Source organism: Pecten maximus, chromosome 19 (assembly GCF_902652985.1).
Source record: "Pecten maximus chromosome 19, xPecMax1.1, whole genome shotgun sequence".
In the NCBI taxonomy this organism is placed as follows: Eukaryota; Metazoa; Mollusca; class Bivalvia; order Pectinida; family Pectinidae; genus Pecten; species Pecten maximus.
In genome coordinates, this window is record NC_047033.1 from 24,396,649 (window position 1) to 24,416,324 (window position 19,676).

General features: G+C 35.9%; 1 protein-coding gene across 1 annotated transcript; it reads left to right on the forward strand.

Moving 5' to 3' along the window:
• Positions 1-10,338: 10,338 nt before the first annotated feature.
• Positions 10,339-19,642, forward strand: LOC117317726 (ankyrin repeat and SOCS box protein 14-like). The gene is made up of 6 exons (XM_033872627.1): positions 10,339-10,882; positions 11,379-11,470; positions 13,648-13,734; positions 15,957-16,040; positions 16,480-16,563; positions 19,474-19,642. The coding sequence occupies exons 2-6, from the start codon at positions 11,456-11,458 to the stop codon at positions 19,567-19,569; spliced, it is 366 nt and encodes a 121-aa protein (XP_033728518.1). The 5' UTR covers positions 10,339-10,882; positions 11,379-11,455; the 3' UTR covers positions 19,570-19,642.
• The last annotated feature ends 34 nt before the right edge of the window (positions 19,643-19,676 follow it).

The window sequence follows — 19,676 nt, forward strand, 5'->3', positions numbered from 1 at the left end:
GCGGTATAAGTGTCCCCTTAATCATGCACTCTTTTTGAAAACCAGTTTGTCGAGTTCAGTTCTGCACAGCCAAGGTAACTGTACAGGAGACGATTTTTTTTCGACCTTGCATATCCGGTGTTGATTGGACAATCAATTTAAAGCGACCGATAGTTCGAAAAGGAAATATATACCGCGAGGACATTATATCGTAAACCAGAACTAAACTCCACTCCAACAACACTATCATTTCCTACAGGTATGTTACATGGTGTACATTATCTCCACAACTTAATGTTTATTATATTTATTTATCGATGATCACCAGAAATGTTGTTTTGTAGGATATAATATTATGGCTTCTCGATATGGCGTAACAAAATTTTCGACAAGGTATAACCTGTTGTGTTAACCTCCAAACACAATGATACACCAAATTAATTTTGTTTATTTTCACAATTGTTTTTCGTTAATGATTTTTTTTTTATTTCAAACAATGCACCTAATGTATAAAATCTCTTTTTAGCATTTGATATACGATTACGAAAATATACGAAAAAAATGATAAACCTGTGTTTATTTAACATTATACTATTTATAAATAGTGGCATAATCAAACGCATATGCCAGTTTTTGAGCCAGACAAAATTCAAACCGTTGATCTATAACTTCCGCTGTTTCGTAAGTAGGCCTAGTCACGTGACAATCACGTAATTGGTCGTCTACCTCCGATCAAAACGGTGTTTTGTAAATCATTCAGCGATTTCAAACGCCTTGTATAGAATGGCTTCAGGAAGCCGCTGAGTGACTGGCCAAAAAGAAGGTTGTCTATTTGTCGCTGTGCATCAATTCAGTCTTAGTCGATGGTATTTAAGAATATTACCGGGCCATTATTTTCTCGTTTTGCTTGAAGAAAAACACTGATTTCACACTTGGTATTCCTAACTACTACACAGACTTGCGTTTGGAATCCGGACAGTTTATTATGGTATATAAATATATAATAATAATGGTATTACTAGTAAACTAGACATGTAAACGTTGGAAGGCGGTCAAGGTTGGGGTCTTAGGTTCAGCATTCAGATATAAATTATATCTCAGCACTGGAGGGTTCTCACTTTACATGCATATAGTCAGTTTTCCATTGTATAAGTTGGAACTTTTTCCTTTGAAGAAAAGACTTATTTTCTATCGAATGCAAACTTCGTGTGCACCGTATGTGTATTGATGTAAACCTTACAAACTTCATGTGTACATTATGTGCATTGATGTACACCTTACAAACTTCGTGTGTACAGTATCTGTATTGATGTACGCCTTACAAACGTCATGTGTACAGTATGTGTATTGATGTACACCTTACAAACTTCATGTGTACATTATGTGCATTGATGTACACCTTACAAACTTCGTGTGTACAGTATCTGTATTGATGTACGCCTTACAAAAATATCACAAAAGTAAGACATGCTTGTTGATGCTGAAGTAGTTTTATAAACATCGACATTTTTCCTTGTCAGAACATGAACAATATAGATGATTAGAACCATAAGATTATGTGGAATGAAAAGGACTAAACAGTTTTCTTACGAACCAACATAACATTTCAATTGGAAATAATCATTCAGAAACAATTCAATCACGTGTATTTTGTCTGTTTTGGTTATTCAATTTGCTTTCCACAATATCAGGGGGATTACACAAAACATATGTATGGTAATGAAATAATGAACAAGTTTCATTTTAATCGTCGATTTAGTTTGTTATAATTGAAAAAATAAATGCAGTATTTTATCATGTAAAGAGCAGCCATCTTGTGTATAACCGACATATCTTAAGTCTAGCGTGCCATTTAACGTGAACAAAAAAGTTTTATGGTTGTCCGATGTAATAAAACATTCTTATACAAGTGATTATCAATCTAAACGTTATCGGTGACATAACACCTCTAAGCAACCGCGGACAGACTACTCTAGTAAAGGGTTGAATTAGGATATATGATTTTATTTCATTCACGTCGTCGTCTTTCCATTAGAATATCTTATGCGGCAACTGCCTAAATTCACCTTGAATGGTAAAACCAGGTTGGTATTGTACGATTAATGATTAACATTTGTTTTCTCTGTATCTGACTCGACAGAGTTACAGAAAAGCAAAAAGATTATGTGGGGGAACGTAGTCTTTAAAGACGATCTTTGCGAAAAGGAGGGTAAGTATTGTAAAACGCTGAGGTCAGCCGTAAATACATCGATGAAAATGGTGCACTCAAATGAATGCAAAATTGTATAAATAAAGGTCTAGAAACCGAAAATAAGTTTTTTTTCTCACAAATTTAAGGACAGAGGTCAAAGAAAAAATCGCTAAGGGCGTCCAATTCATCTGTTTTAGAAAATCTTCATTGTACAACATTTTAAAAAACAATTCTTCCATCGATCGAGGCAATATTTCATGCCAATGATTTTGATACCTTCGGTTTTTCCATAGCACTTCCGGTTCATGTGGTTTGCCATTGTAGAAATTCCGATAATTGCACAATCATTCCTATATCTTTAAACGTCTTCTCTAAAATCAAAACACCTAGAGACTTGATTTCAGTGCTGAAGTATGCTTGGGTGAAGATATACCAAGTATGTTCAAATGAATGACCTTGACCCACATTCAAGGTCACAGAGAGTCAAATAGGCTAAACTATTTAAACAGATTCTCCTCAATAACCAAGAGGCCCAGAGATTTGACATTGGGCATGTGGCATGCCGGTGCAAAAGGGTAATAAATCCGTTAAAATCAATGATGACCTCAACCTGCATTCAAGGTCACGGGTCTGATAGGCTAACATATTGCAACAACTTTTTCTGAATAGCTAAGAGGCCCTGGGACTTGTTATTGGGTCTTTAGCATGCTTGGATGTAGGTCTAACAAGTTTGTTTAGATAAATGATTTTATGTACATTCAATGTCATTAACGTAATTGTTGCCTTAAGTTTGTCAAAGATGTCAAAAGCCCGTCAAATTGTCAATGACAATTTCTAGATATATATTTGATATCGGTAATATGCCAGGTGCGTGGCTGATGCATGGACAATATTATACACGATTTTTTTTAAACAAAGGCGATATACATGACGCTAGGAACTACAGACCAATAACACCTATTGGCTGACTGAGCCTCAATAATCATGCAGATAATATTGAACTTAAAACAAAGCTGGGTTTCGAAACAACATTCCACTATTGATAATATATCTTCACTTTATCCTTTAGAGGAACTTTCCAAACAATTAGAAAGTCGCATGTTTTGTGCTTCATCGGTTTTGAGAGTGGGGCCGCGGTGGCTGAGTGGTTAAGGTGTCCCGACACTTTAACACTAGCCCTCCACCTCTGGGTTGCGAGTTCGAAACCTACGTGGTGCAGTTGCCAGGTCTGACCGTAGGCCGGTGGTTTTTCTCCGGGTACTCCGGCTTTCCTCCACCTCCAAAATCTGGCACGTCCTTAAATGACCCTGACTGTTAATAGGATGTTAAAAAAGCATTCGACAATGTCTGGAGACTAGGACTGTGGAACAATTTAATTTTAAGTTAGGAAAATGGTTTAAAGTAATTATCAACTTGCACCTGTACAACGGAATTAAGGCTTAAGTAATTAAAGGTGGCCAAGCCTCTAATATTTTATTTGAAATTCCGGGGTTAGACAAGGGGGAAATCTATCCCCATGGTTGTTTTCTTTCTTTCTAAATTTTTGGAACATTTCTGATATCACATGATTATAGATTTCTTTCTAATTTGGCGGGAAATCTGGAACCTGAGTAACACGTTTACCTCAAGTTGTATGTAATGCTATATGCCATTGAATCCATTCTATAAGCAGATTCTTTCGAAGATTTATTTACAGAACCTAAAGCAGTTCCCACTTATTTAACTTGATGACACCTTAAAGTAAATATTGATAGGACTAAGGTAATGTTTCGGTAGAGGGACATTCTCAAGAGATATTTCACCTATAATGGTAATGGTAAAGAAATCGTTAAAGGTTTCAGGTATCTTTGGTTTTATTTCACCCTGAACACTTATACTTATTTAAATCAAGCAATTACATACATGTACAGGGTCTTAAGGCCACGTATGGTGGTATAGCAAAATGTATATATCATAAGCTTTCTATTGACTTTAAATTAGATAGATTTGAAATAGCTATCAAGCCTATAATATTATATTGCTGCGAGGTTTGGGGTTTTTGTGACACAAAACTTTAGAACGTCTATATCATCTAAAATTCTGTAAGCATATTCTTAAGTTGAAAAACAGCTAACTTGATGGTATATGGATAATTGGGGAGATTTCCATTGAGAGTCTATATCATCTAAAATTCTGTAAGCATATTCTTAAGTTGAAAAACAGCTAACTTGATGGTATATGGATAATTGGGGAGATTTCCATTGAGAGTAAATGTAAAAGTGTTAAAATGATAGAATTATAGTTGATAACAAACTGAGTGACAAATAAATATATCCAGAAATGATGATACGCCATAGTCAAACTCCATCAAAAATTTCTTTGACGAATTAAGTATATTACATACTTTTGAAAATCAAGAAATTTCTAGTGTAAGATGATTAAAAAGCACTGAAGTAAACTGCAGATGACACGGGTCGTGGGTGTCTATTTTGATATTATGGTAAAGCGACAACGCTGCGACAGTCAGACATAAAAATGATGTCGCCTAATCGCACTTATTAGGACACTTCGTTCACCGCCGGGGTGCTCAAGTTGCTTTTCTCAGAGTACGTTGTCTCCCCTCTTCTTCCAATGACGTATTGTTGCTTTTCGCTTTGGTGGAATTATTTGGTCTTTTATCATACGCAAATTGTATTACTTTATGTCTCTGTAAATGGAATCATTAAACCCTCACAGGAAGGAAAGCTATACAATGTCATGCAGTCATGCACTGTGTCCGTTTTTCTTGTCCGTCCTTCATCACTTCTGTCTTTTCTCGTCTCTATCTTCAATATAACTTGTCACTAGCGCTTATACTAGGACCATGTTTAGACTTAAGTTAGGCGGTTTGAAATATACCAGATGAAGTTTACTTAGACCTACGTTTTGACATGCAGGGGTCTGTGGAGGATAGAGCTGTCATAGAGCAGGAATGTGACTTCATTGAGAGGGCAGTGACATAAATTTGAGGGAGGAAGATTTGTAGCAATGGGGAAAAAATCCAAAGATGTACAGACAGAAGACAGGAGAACACCGTTCTTATCTTGATCTTGTCTCTAAACTATCTGATACTCAAGATAACATGTGTAAGAATAGATGTCTTATGATGTCTTTTTGTCTAATACAGTTGAAAAACAACCAGAATGGGACGTTATTGGTTTTCATAGGCATGTATATATAATTATTCCTTGAATTTAAATGAGCTCATGTCAATACACCAATGTTCGATTGTAACACAGTAACAATCATTGTTAATATTTCGAGCGCCGAGTGTAAGATTAGAAAAATCTCTTCATATGAAGAAATAATTTCTTATGAAAGAGTGTTCTTTAAATTTCACGTGATTTCTACGGAAAGCCCTAATAATAGGACCCATAGCAGGTTTATTCCTTATGGTACCGTGCCGAATACTTTATTTGTTTGAATGTGACTAGTACTTCCTTGCTTTCGAGATAGATATTTTCCAATGTTTGATCAAAAGTATTCACTCCTGGTATGAATAGAAAGACGTAGGATTCCAGGTGTAAAAAGGCGAGAATTCCCCAGGTGGGGGTTCCCCAGTCCACTGTAAATATCAGGTTACTGTCTTTCAGGTACTGGTGTGCTCTTATATGCTATTAATCCTATCCAATAACATCAATTTTCTGGTAGGGAAATCATCAAACTTTAATTTGATATAAGTTTCACAACATTTGAACTCAAAATGAGCGATTGAGGGGATGGAGTCATTGGTAATGACATATAATTAAATAATTAGTTGTGTGACACTTACATTGTACTGGACCAACTTTTCAGCTCAATAGCACCAATGGAACAAGAAAAGTTTAAATGTGTGTGTCAAGATGGCGGCCATAACAGCCATATTGGATTTCATCATTGGATTGGAATTAACAACAATTGGTCAGAGCTATCTCAGGCTAATGTTAGGCAAGTCTGAGCTAAATCTAACAGACGGAACTTGTGAAGAAGTTCAAAATGTGAATCTTATGCAATGTCGGCATTCCAAAACACCAAAGGAAATATTCAAAATGACGTACCATTTTTTTTTGGTACCGTGCCGAATACTTTATTTGTTTGTATGTGACTAGTACTTCCTTGCTTTCGAGACAGATATTTTCCAATGCTTGATCAACACTGACGTTTCACTCTGTATATACGTCCGTCAATTTTAAAGGTTGAGTTTCAATACGATCATTTCTCCTAATGCTTAAAAAATTCTTATCCCCCCCCCCCCCCCCCCCCCCCCCCCCCCCCATGAAGGATAATCATGAAAGCACTGAGTTTTGATGTACTGTGGCAATACTCCATACCCAAGCTCATACACAATTGCAATATTCAACTTTCAGTTTTTGCTCAAAAAATTCATCTGCATCATTAAAAACATTACCTCGCACCTGTATGCAGTTGGCGATAAGAAGTCGAAACCCTCTAAAATGCGACAAATCATAGAGAAAGGAGCATTTAAGATTTCACCTTTTCAACTTGATAAAGAACAGAGACAACGCTATTATACACCTTGGTTTTCCTTGAAAAAAACCCGAATAAACAAACTCGGTTCTAATTCATACTACATGTATTGATGTTATACAATTGTACGTAACACTCGATTTTAATCAATACCACACAACGTTTCAGAAACTGTTGTCTAATGAGGTGTTTTTATTTTTAAGCTAAAATATATTTTATTGATCTAAATTCAGTAAATCATGAAAACAATTTTCTACTGAACGATAATGTCTAATAAAAAACAACGATTCACATGACAAGTATGTAGTTGCATAAATAAAATATTTATTAATCAAAGATATATTACATACAAACAGACATATATAATACAGGATCAGTGATAAATCATTCCATATAAAATCCTTTTGCCGATTTCTTAAAAACTAGAAGTGAAGGACTATTTTTGGGTGGCAGTCGTGTTGTCATATAGACGACTAGGTACTGCCTTAAGTATTTTTTTTTTTTTATCTCATTCCAATGTCAACATATGTCATTTAATATAAATCTGTATTAGCATTTTTATCTAATCCAGCAATGTTTACATATTCAATTTATTTATATATCAAGTCAACATTAACATAGAGATAGGAACGCACATTCTCCGATGTGTGAAAATATTAATATTAACATAAAACATGTACACCGAGAAAATATTACAAAATAAACCTCCACTCTAGCTATACCATTCATTACAGGAAGGTAATGATGTATAATTTGCTCTATATTTCAGAATGATTTCTCGACGGTTTCATTCCTTTCTCACAACTCCGTCATGCTTTGTGTTCGTCTATAGGCATCTCCTGGACACCCGATCTCATATGACCCAAACGATTGCGAGGACGTTAAACCCCGTAAAAACACAATTACCGACATCGCTGTAATATAACAGTGTCAAACATAATGGCTGCATCATATTGATCTTAATATTAGAGTATTGTATCATGACAATCTACCGAGTTCAGAATGACCTGTAGTGTTAACATCTTATCATCATATCGATAAAAATGGAGGCGATATCGATATGTAAAGAAAAGGTGGCGTGGCTAAGTTATTCTTCCCCTCCGGACACAATGAACATTTGAAGAATAAGATCATGCGTTTCGGAAGGCTGAGCGTCTACTGCTTCACCGACGACACTCACCATATAAAACAATGTCAAATCCGGGTTAAGTTACATTCTAAAACTAAGACAGGTGGTGACGACAACGGAAGAATTAGGCATCAACAAACATCGAGAATGTCTGACTTCACATCACAAAAGGAAATAGATTCTTACATGGAATCAGGGTGTAGCTTTTTCAAAATCGGTTACTTTTTCCGTAATTTGTGGACATCCGTAACGGATTCGTGAGAATAGGAAAAACTTGCATATCGAATCGACTGTCACTGGGATATGTTAACTCCTATGTTAGTGGGAGCGGGGGTGTTACTATCTAGAAATGGAAAGTTAACAGGTTAGCTGTAAACTGCCCACGGTGGTTAAGTTGCCAGTGAAGATAGGGATATGAATCTGTAGTGTGCTTGATTCGCCAGAATACATCCGATCGACAAGGTAAATACTAATATGTTTTACAATATAAACAAATGAATTTATCGAATGAAGACCATGTGGCTTTTCTTGATGATGAATAAAGCGAGATTATAAGAGTTGTCTCTCCTCTAATTCGGGAAATTCGTTAAATTGTACATGCGTGTTGACTGTGCAACTTCCTTTGGTGGAGAAATGCTTTACAAAGAAGGTAAGGGAAATGTATCGTGACGGATTCGTTAAGATAATTATTGATAAAACAAGATAATGGGAAAATATTTGATATGAAAATATGATTGGTTACAGTGATTACAAATATGTTTCATTTGATGAATCTCTTGACCAGTTCACATGTTGATTGTTTTACCGATTATATGACACCATGTCTGAAATCTTACTGGTCCTTGCACGCGTGTCCGTTTGGTATGCGAAGGAATTTGCTGGGTGTCTAGAAGTGTGTAATTAGCAGCTCGTGGTCCGACTGGAAGGTACAAAATGTTCACCTTTCTGGACGTAGTCAAAGAAAGGTACAGCTATGCCTACGAGTCGTAATTTTGTGACAAACTTTGCGCTTTCTGCCTTTCGGCAACGATTTCAGCTTCTGTGTTACATATAGGTAACAAGTTTTTGATTGGATCAAAAGATATGATGCTGAAGTAGATTTGAAGAGCTATGTGAGTACATCAAGTAAATTCATTAGCGAGTAAAGTTTTTTTATTTGTGTTACTGTGAATAGACGCTTCTTTGATACTGTGTAGAAGTGGAGCGCGTTGGAGACTGCATTACAGATTGGTTATCTCACAGAATGCAGGTGCCCCTACACAGCCAAAGATAGCGTGTTTTAGTAACCTCTCGGGTTACACACTCTGCAGTGTAGATACTTAACGCTAATGTTTCGTTATCTTGTGGTATACTGACACTATGGTAGTTTTTTATGTTGCATCGATTGACCTACCAATATTATACATTTTAAAAGATATCTTACATTGTATATGTTTTCCCGATTGTGGTCTTGAATTTACGTTTGTGATTCATATATAGTATGTTTTTGAAAATTCTGAATGATATGAAAAAAAATATAAAAGAAGAAAGAATACCCAGAGTTGTGCTACTTGAATTTGTGAACTTGAACTTGTGACCTTATTCGGTGTCCTTAAACTTGATACTTGATGTGAGAGCTGACCCAATAACTTGTGGACATTCCATTTTCAGGCCGTGGCCTAAATACGCCACAAAATTGAAGGACTTTGCAAGATTTCCTGTTCTTATAAGCTCTTCAATATTGAAACAAAATTAAGTCCGCATAAAAAAGCGGCAAAGGTTGTTTCCATGGAAAAGTTGTTGTCGATCAGAAATTCATTTTTTACGGGACTCGGTCATTTGTTTAAAAGCGACCCGTTCGCTTCACGACTATCTATGTACTGTAAACGTGGAAATTTACGCTAATTACACGGAGTCCTTTTGATCGCGAAAATTTCCCTCACGTGTTTTGTTTTATTATCAATCTGCGCTATCTCGAACTACAAACGAATGTGGGTCGATCGCGAAAATTACCCCAACGCGTATAGTTTATATATCGACATCGCGAAATTAACCCCCCGCGAAAATAACCACGTTTACAGTACTTATAACGCCGTTCGCCTATCATGGAAAAGAAAGTCTCGTTACAAATAACGTTTGGAATGAGAAGTAAGGATTGGAATGGGAATGAGAAGAGTGGGAAAATAAAAAAAAAATTAAAAAAAAAAGATTAGTGTGGTTTTATTTAGGAGCGGGTGTTCAATTAATTCCATTATACTATAGCTCAGTCGGTTAGAGGGACGGCCACATAGCCTTATATGGTCCGAGATGTGTGGTAAAACGCTCCCAACCCATGTCGGTCTGTGTTTCTCGGAAAGCTGAGAAGCGGGCCTCCAGTTTGTTGTTCAGTGAGAAAGTCACCAACTACTACAAGGAGACCCCACCTCAAAATAACACTGGCTGTTCACAGGGCGGTAAACAAATAATGTCTTCCATGTTGCTTACAATACAAATATAGTGGAATATGTATATATAAATCACAATATAGTACATTGTCCGAATACGAATTGGGCGATTGGTGTTGAGTTGAGTTAAGCTACGTCACAGAATTGTTTCATCTGTGGAGGTTTAGGGATTCTTAGCGCAATATGAGGAAGTATATACAAATCTCATCAAATCTGAACACAGGCTGACTTATATAATTAACGTCTTGAGGTACAGCCTATAAAAAGACAGGAAGTCAAGACTTAGGATCATTATGAGGCTGACACTCCAACCGAGCGGACGTATTTCCAGCAGCAGCTACAAAATGTACAAGCACTAGACGAACATCAATTACTGCAAGAAGATATGTCAGCCTGTGACGATTGTGGTATTGTGTAACAAGGCATACATGACATATAGAGACACTTGAAAACCTAGTGTCCAGAAATGATTCTCGTAAACGAAAACAAGAATCTGTCGACGAAGATGTGCTTAAGTCAAAAAGATTGATCCAGTTTAAAATGAAAGATATATAATCGGATGACGTATCTGAAGAGGAACAAAGTTGATATAATTAGGATGACTTATCCAATGCTTCATTTCAACGGTTATCACTCGACAAGGAAAGATGCCTTCGCGGGAGGCGTATTTAAGAGGTATTTATTTCAACCCTGCAAATGCTTACAGTTTCCCTTGGCCGGCAAAATACGTCACCAGCAAATACAAGATAAGAAAAACAGCCAGTCTTACGAAAAACGAAGAAGGTCCGTAAGCCTGTGAAGGATCAATATTTATCTAAGTCACGTTCATTTTCATGTTGAATGGCTCTCCGACCTACATTATTATTAAAATGTTGTACAAAGATAAAACTTTCTTGTTATTCATTATCAATGCCATCATATTAAAATATGTAATATCCGCTTTTCAATACAATTGTGTTGTAAACTTTATAAGCCGCAATCTAAAGATAGATAAACTACGGTAAAACCATTACGTCACTGTACGACTTGGATAGGGTGTTACTGGTACTGGGTTACCATAGGTTATATTGAGGAGGAAAGTGACCCAGAAACCCCACTTTTCCTACTTCTTCCTGGTATTTTACTGGCTGTTTTTCGACTGTTCAATTAACATGTTATTGTCTCTGTGTAGGTTCCAAGACAACAGCAAATCTAACGAAGTTTTGTGACTGAAAAACCCAAAGAAGTTTTCATCAGGAACCACGGATTATGACAAATGACAATGTGAGTGGCTTGTTAGAAAATAAGAATTTTGTTTTATTTTGGCTTTCTTTCATTTTAATCATGGTTTTAAGACATCGCCGGTGTTAACACATGTAATGTATGCTTTACATCCTCAGCTAGGGATATCATGCTCAAACATCTAAATATCATAGCCATGTGTACTCTTACATGTTATTATTTTATACAACGAGCCAGGCACCTGTGGTTTGGGTCATAGTGTTTGAGAAAACTTTAAAACTTGTTGGTTTTAGGTTAATTTCTTCCGGTTTACTCGATTTACATATATAACGGAATGCGATCTTCCGAGAAGAGTGCAAATCGAATGGGGCTCTTGAGTACAAACTTCCGGCTTAGGAGTCATAATTACGACGGCCCATATACGCCTGGACAATATACACATAAGCAATTGATGTTTGTCCGAGGTTTCCAGAAAAATGTGGTCAAAAAACTGCATATGCAGTTGTTTTTTGCCAAGTGTCTGACACATTTCATCGTCAGATTTTGCTTTGCTTTTTGTTTATTTCGACAACGCAGTGTTGGCCCGTAACCGCCTTGGCACATTTCGAGCTTTGCTCAGGTAATTTACATACCATTTGATAACTCCCGACTGCCGAAATGTGCCAAGGCGGTTACGGGCCAACACTGCGTTGTCGAAATAAACAAAAAGCAAAGCAAAATCTGACGATGAAATGCATATGCAGTTTTTTGACCACATTTTTCTGGAAACCTCGGATAAACATCAATTGCTTATGTGTATATTGTCCAGGCGTATGTGGGCCGTCGTACATAATGTTTTCGCCGAAAATCACGTATATTCTAAAGTGGTACGGTTTTCATGTGGTGTTACAAGCTGATATCTAAACAATCTGATAGCATTATATCAATTATATATCGTCACATAAGACTGCATTGCCTGACATGAGAGGACACTTACTGTTTGCGATTCAATATGAAAATGAAACACGGAAAGAAGTACTCTAATAATATTAGAAGTTTACACGACAGGAAACTTTTGACAGACTGTCATTCAGACCTCATATACGTATAGGAGTAGGAAAGAAGTGTCATTAAGCTAAAATTCATCGCTTTAATTCTAAACTAACAATGTCATGATCTGGCACACAGTGACTCATTTGGTAACAAAATGTTTACAATATCAAAACATCATTAGGTACAGCTGTGGCTCTGTCTGAAGTTGGATTTACCTTAGCTGCGATAACGTAGCTCTGGACGACGGACGGACAATTTCTGACAGATGCCGGAGAGCAATGTAGGCAGGGTATGAATATTCGTTCTATATTTACCTATGCTATAAGATGCATTACTTGGAGGCCATTTAAACAATTTACAGGAGCTTTTCCCAAGTAGTGAAAGTTATAATCTTTACATTCATAAGGCAATTTCCCTCTCAAGATAAACTTAAGTTTTTCGAGTATTAACTCAAGAAACTTCTTAATTCGACCTGAAGTATCACTATAATTACTGCAAAGTCATACAGTATTTGTATACGATACGCCTTTTTCCCTGTACGTTTCGGCGTTGATTTCATTATATTTAGGCACAACACTCGTATAATCATCGTTCGGACATAGATTTCATCATTAGAATTTGTACATGATTCTGATGTGCAAATGAAGGAATACCCTTTTAAAAGGAAATAAAAAAACTTCTGCTGCCGGGAATGGAATCAACACTTTGTTCATCATATAGATCGTATATTCTTTGCTACATTAATGAAAAAGTCGCCGGCCGCTGTCTGACGCTCGTTGTGATCAAAGTACCCAGAGTAACATTATGAGTCAGTGACGTCATTGCCATCCCATATGTCATTTCACCCGAGTCATGAGACCATTTACAAATTACAGTCTTCGTATATATCAATACTTATCATACGATTCCTTCGTTGATGTGGAATATGTTACATTTAGGCAATAAGGTAGATATGCTTTCTGTACGAAATGTATGAGAACTCGATCTTTATCTATAATGATTTTTACTAATGGTTCACGATTTCATTTTGTAAAGATTACAAATATATGAGATTTTATTTGATCTCCTTACATAGGTATTCGTATTGTTGTTTTAAATTAATACCTTCTTTATGTGCACCTATATAAAACAGGTACAAATATTGTATTGTCTTACCAGTAATGATGTAATTTTATTTTGTTGTTCAGCTCAACCGCGAGCTGCTGAGAGCTGCCGAGAATGATGACATTGACGCGGCGCGAGACCTTTTATCAAAAGGTGCAGACCCAAACGAGGTAAGCACGATGTCAGAAGGAAACAAGTTTCATCCCGTTTTCCATTTTCGCAAATTGCGATTAATTATCATTTGGAGTGGAGCTGAATCAACATTGACCTAAAGAATTCATGAGGTGTGTCGTTCTCTCAGTCTGTAGCTTAGGCGTTCATCTGTCGTCCAGTGTTATCGCTATCATCATAGAAATAACTACCCAAGTGGACAATTTTACCTTTTTCTTCAGTGGTTTATTATTATTTGATAATGAAACTGAGTTGATCAGAGTCGAACATAAGGTCAACTGATTAAAGTATTCTGCCATGTGCTAATCTAGGGCCGCGGTGGCCGAGTGGTTAAGGTGTACCGACACTTTAACACTAGCCCTCCACCTCTGGGTTGCGAATTCGAAACCTACGTGGGGCAGTTGCCAGGTACTGACTGTAGGCCGGTGGTTTTTCTCCGGGTACTCTGGCTTTCCTCCACCTCCAAAACTTGGCACATCCTTAAATGACCCTGGCTGTTAATAGGACGTTAAACAAAAACAAACCAAATCATGTGTTAATCAATTATAAGAAAACATGACAAACTTAAACCAGTCACCTAACTAATAATCAAGATTATGTTTTTACAAGCCTATTAATCACCGGTGTAATGGAAGAGAAGACACCTGATCAATTGTCATTATGTATTATAACATAGACATTGGTGTTGACATGCTATTTGTTAAGATGTTTGTTAAAAGGCGAAGACAATTAGTTTATGTGGATCACATTATATTGCACAATTTAGCCACGCCGTTATGCTCATAAGTATATATAGCACGCAATAGAAGTATTTGTTTGGCCGGATATGTCTCAATAAAAACGTAAACATTGATTGTGTTTTTACCTTGAAGTGGAATTAGTGGTTCGGAATAATGTCACACAAATAAAGCACGAAGGTCAAATTATCAAAATACTACTATTAGACACTTTCAATAACTATGAAAATAGTAAGAAAAAACTGAAAAAAAATCAACAAAAACTGTCGAGTTCATTATTTCTTCAGAATTCTGCATCTTTTTACTCAAAGTTGGCAGTTGAACAATTCTGTCCTAAAACAGCCTTACAATCTAATTAAAATCTAGATCGTCATTCTCACTAGTATACGTTACATGAACATCTAACAACATCCCATATGGGGTCACGTTCTGATGACCTTGCATTTCACTTTCAGGGCGAATCGTCAATTTGTCGATGTTATCGAACTATTTCGTCACAAAATGAACCTGAAGCTAACCATTTCGGCACACCATGTATAAACATGAGGCTGTATGCTTTTAGGGACGAAATGACTTGAAACAATTTATGCTAACTATGCACTCTAGTCATGCTAATTCGGACAAATAATATTCACTTCCAAGATTCTGGAAGTAGTCATTTGATTGGCTAATCCAAAAGGTCACCCAGACGTGACCCCTTATGGGATGTTGTTAGATGTTCATATAACGTAGTGAGAATGACCATCTAGATTTTAATTAGATTGACAGTCTTATTGCTACGTACAGAGTTCTTGATAGGTATCATTTGAACATTTCAATCATCAATACTTGTCTCGCGTTCTCTGATAATATTTTTCACTAACCAATTCACTACCTAGTGTCGCATTATTATTACGAATAAGGGTCATTTTTACATACTGACGCGATTTTACTGTGGCGGCAGTGGTATATGTATACAAGGTCTCCAACCTCGCCAAAGCATCAGAAATATGTAATACATTTATGTATGCACAAACATAATTGTAAGTTACGTTTTTAACCAGTAATAATAGTTAATTCGCGCGGCAATCAACATTTGAAAGATTGCATATAGGTCCGATTTTGTCCCTTTTTCAATATGACGTCTGTTAGATCAGACTTGTTATTTAGTATTTTGCTTGAATTCTCAATTGTCTCGCCATAAACCTGCAAAATTTGTGGTGTCGTCGTCCGACAAACTTGTTCCCGTCCCGATGATGAAAAGCAGGGAAAATATATTTCCCTTTAATATACGAATACCTAAGTCTGTGATAAAGGGTAACTACATTGTATGAACCAACAGGAAAATCGTGGATACAGTCCTTTGATTTTGTGATATATATATCTTTAACTCATTCACCCTAAAGACACATTTGAATTCTTCCAATTCAAATGTTGGAAAAGTTCATTATGACACTTCAGGGGTCAACGAGTTAATACATGTTGAGTTTGCCTTTTGGTTTCAGATTAAAGCATTGCCATGTGCAGCAAAATATGGTTACAAAGACATTGTAATTCTGCTGTTGGAGAACGGGGCGGATGTTAATGTTGTAAGTTTTCTTTTTGATGCAACTATTTATTGATTTACTGATTCATAACAATAGCTTTTGTCTCCATTATGTTTTTTCACAAGTTCCTTTTTTTTCGAAATATTATTATTCTCTGTTCATCATTCTATACTTAAATGTTAATTATACTAATATGTTAAATCTATATTTTTAAGGAGCCATTAAAATCATTAGTAATAGTTGTCTTTGCTTATGTCGACTTCAATATGCATACTTCGGTAGGAATATTTTTTTAAACAAACGATCTCCTCGTGGAAGGCAGGACAGATTTACTCTTCGGCTTTACTAGCAAAGCATTACAATTTATGTAGCAGTGAAGAAAAAACACAATAATTATCAAAATTATCTTCCACAAAGTCGCATACAAAAGGTTTAATTGCGTCCTAGGAGATATATCAACCACACTTAATTTCTGTTTCAGGGTTCTCCATTGTCTTCTGCCGCACGTAATGGCCATAAGGACATTGTATCTCTACTGTTGGAGAAAGGGGCGAGTGTCAACATGGTATTTAACTTCTTTTTAATGCAAGTTTTTATTGGAGATTGGTTTTCATAACGTTAATTTTTTCGGTAGTTGTTGTGGTTTTCAGCAATCAGCCCTTTTTAATACTAACAAGAAATATCTTTAAAAAAGATAAACGGCATAGTTTTAATGCTGGTGGTTATAATGTAAAACTACTGGTGAAATAAATTAACGAACTACGATGTAATTAATAAATGCGCAGTTTCAGCACGGATAACAAAATTATATCAGTTTGAATCATTTTTGGTGATAATAAGACTGCAAATGTGTCATTTGAATAGATGCATCCACTTATTCAGCTTGCATTCAATTTAAAAGGGACATCACGGTAAAAACGTTGCAATTTTCACTGAATGTACGCGTTTTGTTCCTTTCCAGTTATGTGTCTGTTCTGTTCCAATGTTCACAGTCAATCCCTATGTCCAGCTTGACCACTCGATTTAGTTGGGAATCCCCCTCTAAATTTAGCGCGGAAATTATTTTTTAGATCATTACGTGACTGTTTTGAAATCGTGTCAACCCAAACACACGATAGTTTACAAGGCGATATCTATATTCCATCTGGGTTAGTTGGATAACGATATTATACACAGTGGTTTAAATGTTAAATAACACGTTCTGTAAATATTATTTATGTGTAAATAAGTGTAAACACTGTTCATATAGTATAGTGACAGTAGCGATGTACTGGTACAGACTGTATTTGTGTAAATATTACCGAGATTATCATGACCTACTATCAAACAATCAAGCAGAATACGAGCGGCGTCCGTATTACTGCTGTTTTCATGTTTGAACTGTTACAATCTATTGTACTGCTTCCCAAGTTTAATTCTAGGATTGTGTTTGACCCATTTTCCTATTATTCTCTTCATTGCGGAAGCTGTTATAGTTTTCAACCGCAGTCGATTCACATTGGAAGCCATTTTTGTTTCCGTATATGTCACAACATTTGCATATTCAGAGTGATAACCTTTTAATAATTGATGTTTTTATGTATATACATCATCAAATTCGAATGGTCATTGTTCAGAAGGTTATTTTTTTTAAAAGATATACCCAATAATATGATAAACAAGAAATATCTTTAAAAAAGATAAACGGCATAGTTTTAATGCTGGTGGTTATAATGTAAAACTACTGGTGAAATAAATTAACGAACTACGATGTAATTAATAAATGCGCAGTTTCAGCACGGATAACAAAATTATATCAGTTTGAATCATTTTTGGTGATAATAAGACTACAAATGTGTCATTTGAATAGATGCATCCACTTATTCAGCTTGCATTTAATTTAAAAGGGACATCACGGTAAAAACGTTGCAATTTTCACTGAATGTACGCGTTTTGTTCCTTTCCAGTTATGTTTCTGTGCTGTTCCAATGTTCATAGTCAATCCCTATGTCCAGCTTGACCACTCGATTTAGTTGGGAATCCCCCTCTAAATTTAGCGCGGAAATTATTTTTAGATTATTACGTGACTGTTTTGAAATCGTGGCAGCACATATCTATATTCCATCTGGGTTAGTTGGATAACGATATTATACACAGTGGTTTAAATGTTAAATAACACGTTCTGTAAATATTACGGCACACATATTTATGTGTAAATAAGTGTAAACACTGTTCATATAGTATAGTGACAGTAGCGATGTACTGGTACAGACTGTATTTGTGTAAATATTACCGAGATTATCATGACCTACTATCAAACAATCAAGCAGAATACGAGCGGCGTCCGTATTACTGCTGTTTTCATGTTTGAACTGTTACAATCTATTGTACTGCTTCCCAAGTTTAATTCTAGGATTGTGTTTGACCCATTTTCCTATTATTCTCTTCATTGCGGAAGCTGTTATAGTTTTCAACCGCAGTCGATTCACATTGGAAGCCATTTTTGTTTCCGTATATGTCGCAACATTTGCATATTCAGCATTTTGCATTGACCGCTACATTGACCAATCACATACTTCATCTTGACCAGAACGCCACCTGTCGCGTCATATCCGGGGCCAAAACCAAATTAGACGGCTATGCCGAAAAATACAAAATAGATATTGGTTTACCGTGAGGTCCCTTTAACTTTGTTTCGTTTTTAACTGTATATCTGCATTTTGCATTGACCGCTACATTGACCAATCACATACTTCATCTTGACCAGAACGCCACCTGTCGCGTCATATCCGGGGCCAAAAGAAAATTAGACGGCTATGCCGAAAAAGAAATCAATATAAACAAGAAATATCTTTAAAAAAGATAAACGGCATAGTTTTAATGCTGGTGATTATAAAGTAAAACTGATGCCATGGTGAAATAAATTAACGAACTAGTGCGTTTTAGCACGAATAACAAAATTATATCAGTTTGAATTATTTTTGGAAATAATAAGATTGCATTTGAATCAGGAATATGATTTTATTAATGTGTCATTTAAAAAGATAACCTACTTATTCAGCTTGCAATCAATTTTATCTTTAATTGTTTCGTTTTTAACTGCATATCTGCATTTGCATTTACCGCTACATTGACCAATCACATACTGCATATTGACCAGTAACGCCACCTGTCGCGTCATATTCGGGGCCAAAAGAAAATTAAACGGCTATGCCGAAAAATATAAGAAAATTGTCAGATTTCAGTAGTCTAAAAATGAAAAGCAAACAGAATAAATAGTGATATGTGCTTTTTATCTGGACTAAAACCTACTGATCACAATGTGTACTGGCAATTTTGGAGGGATGAAGAATAGGTATATTATAAGTGCACCTGATGTGTGTGTGTGTGTGAGGTTATTATCTATTTATGTATTAAAAATGTCTTCAAAAATAAAAAATAAAATAAAATAAATTATAAGTGCACGTACCGTACTGTCTTGTGAATATTGTTTCAGGACGATGCATTGGGAAGAGCGACACATTGGGGCCATACGGACATTGTTACAATGTTGCTGGACAATGGGGCGGACGTTAATCAGGCAATGCCTTGAAAATTGTTAACATTGTTTTTCAAAACGATTCTTTTGTCATCATTAATGCTTTATAGCCAATATTTCGTTTTTAATATAATAGCCATAAACATTACTTGATTATCATG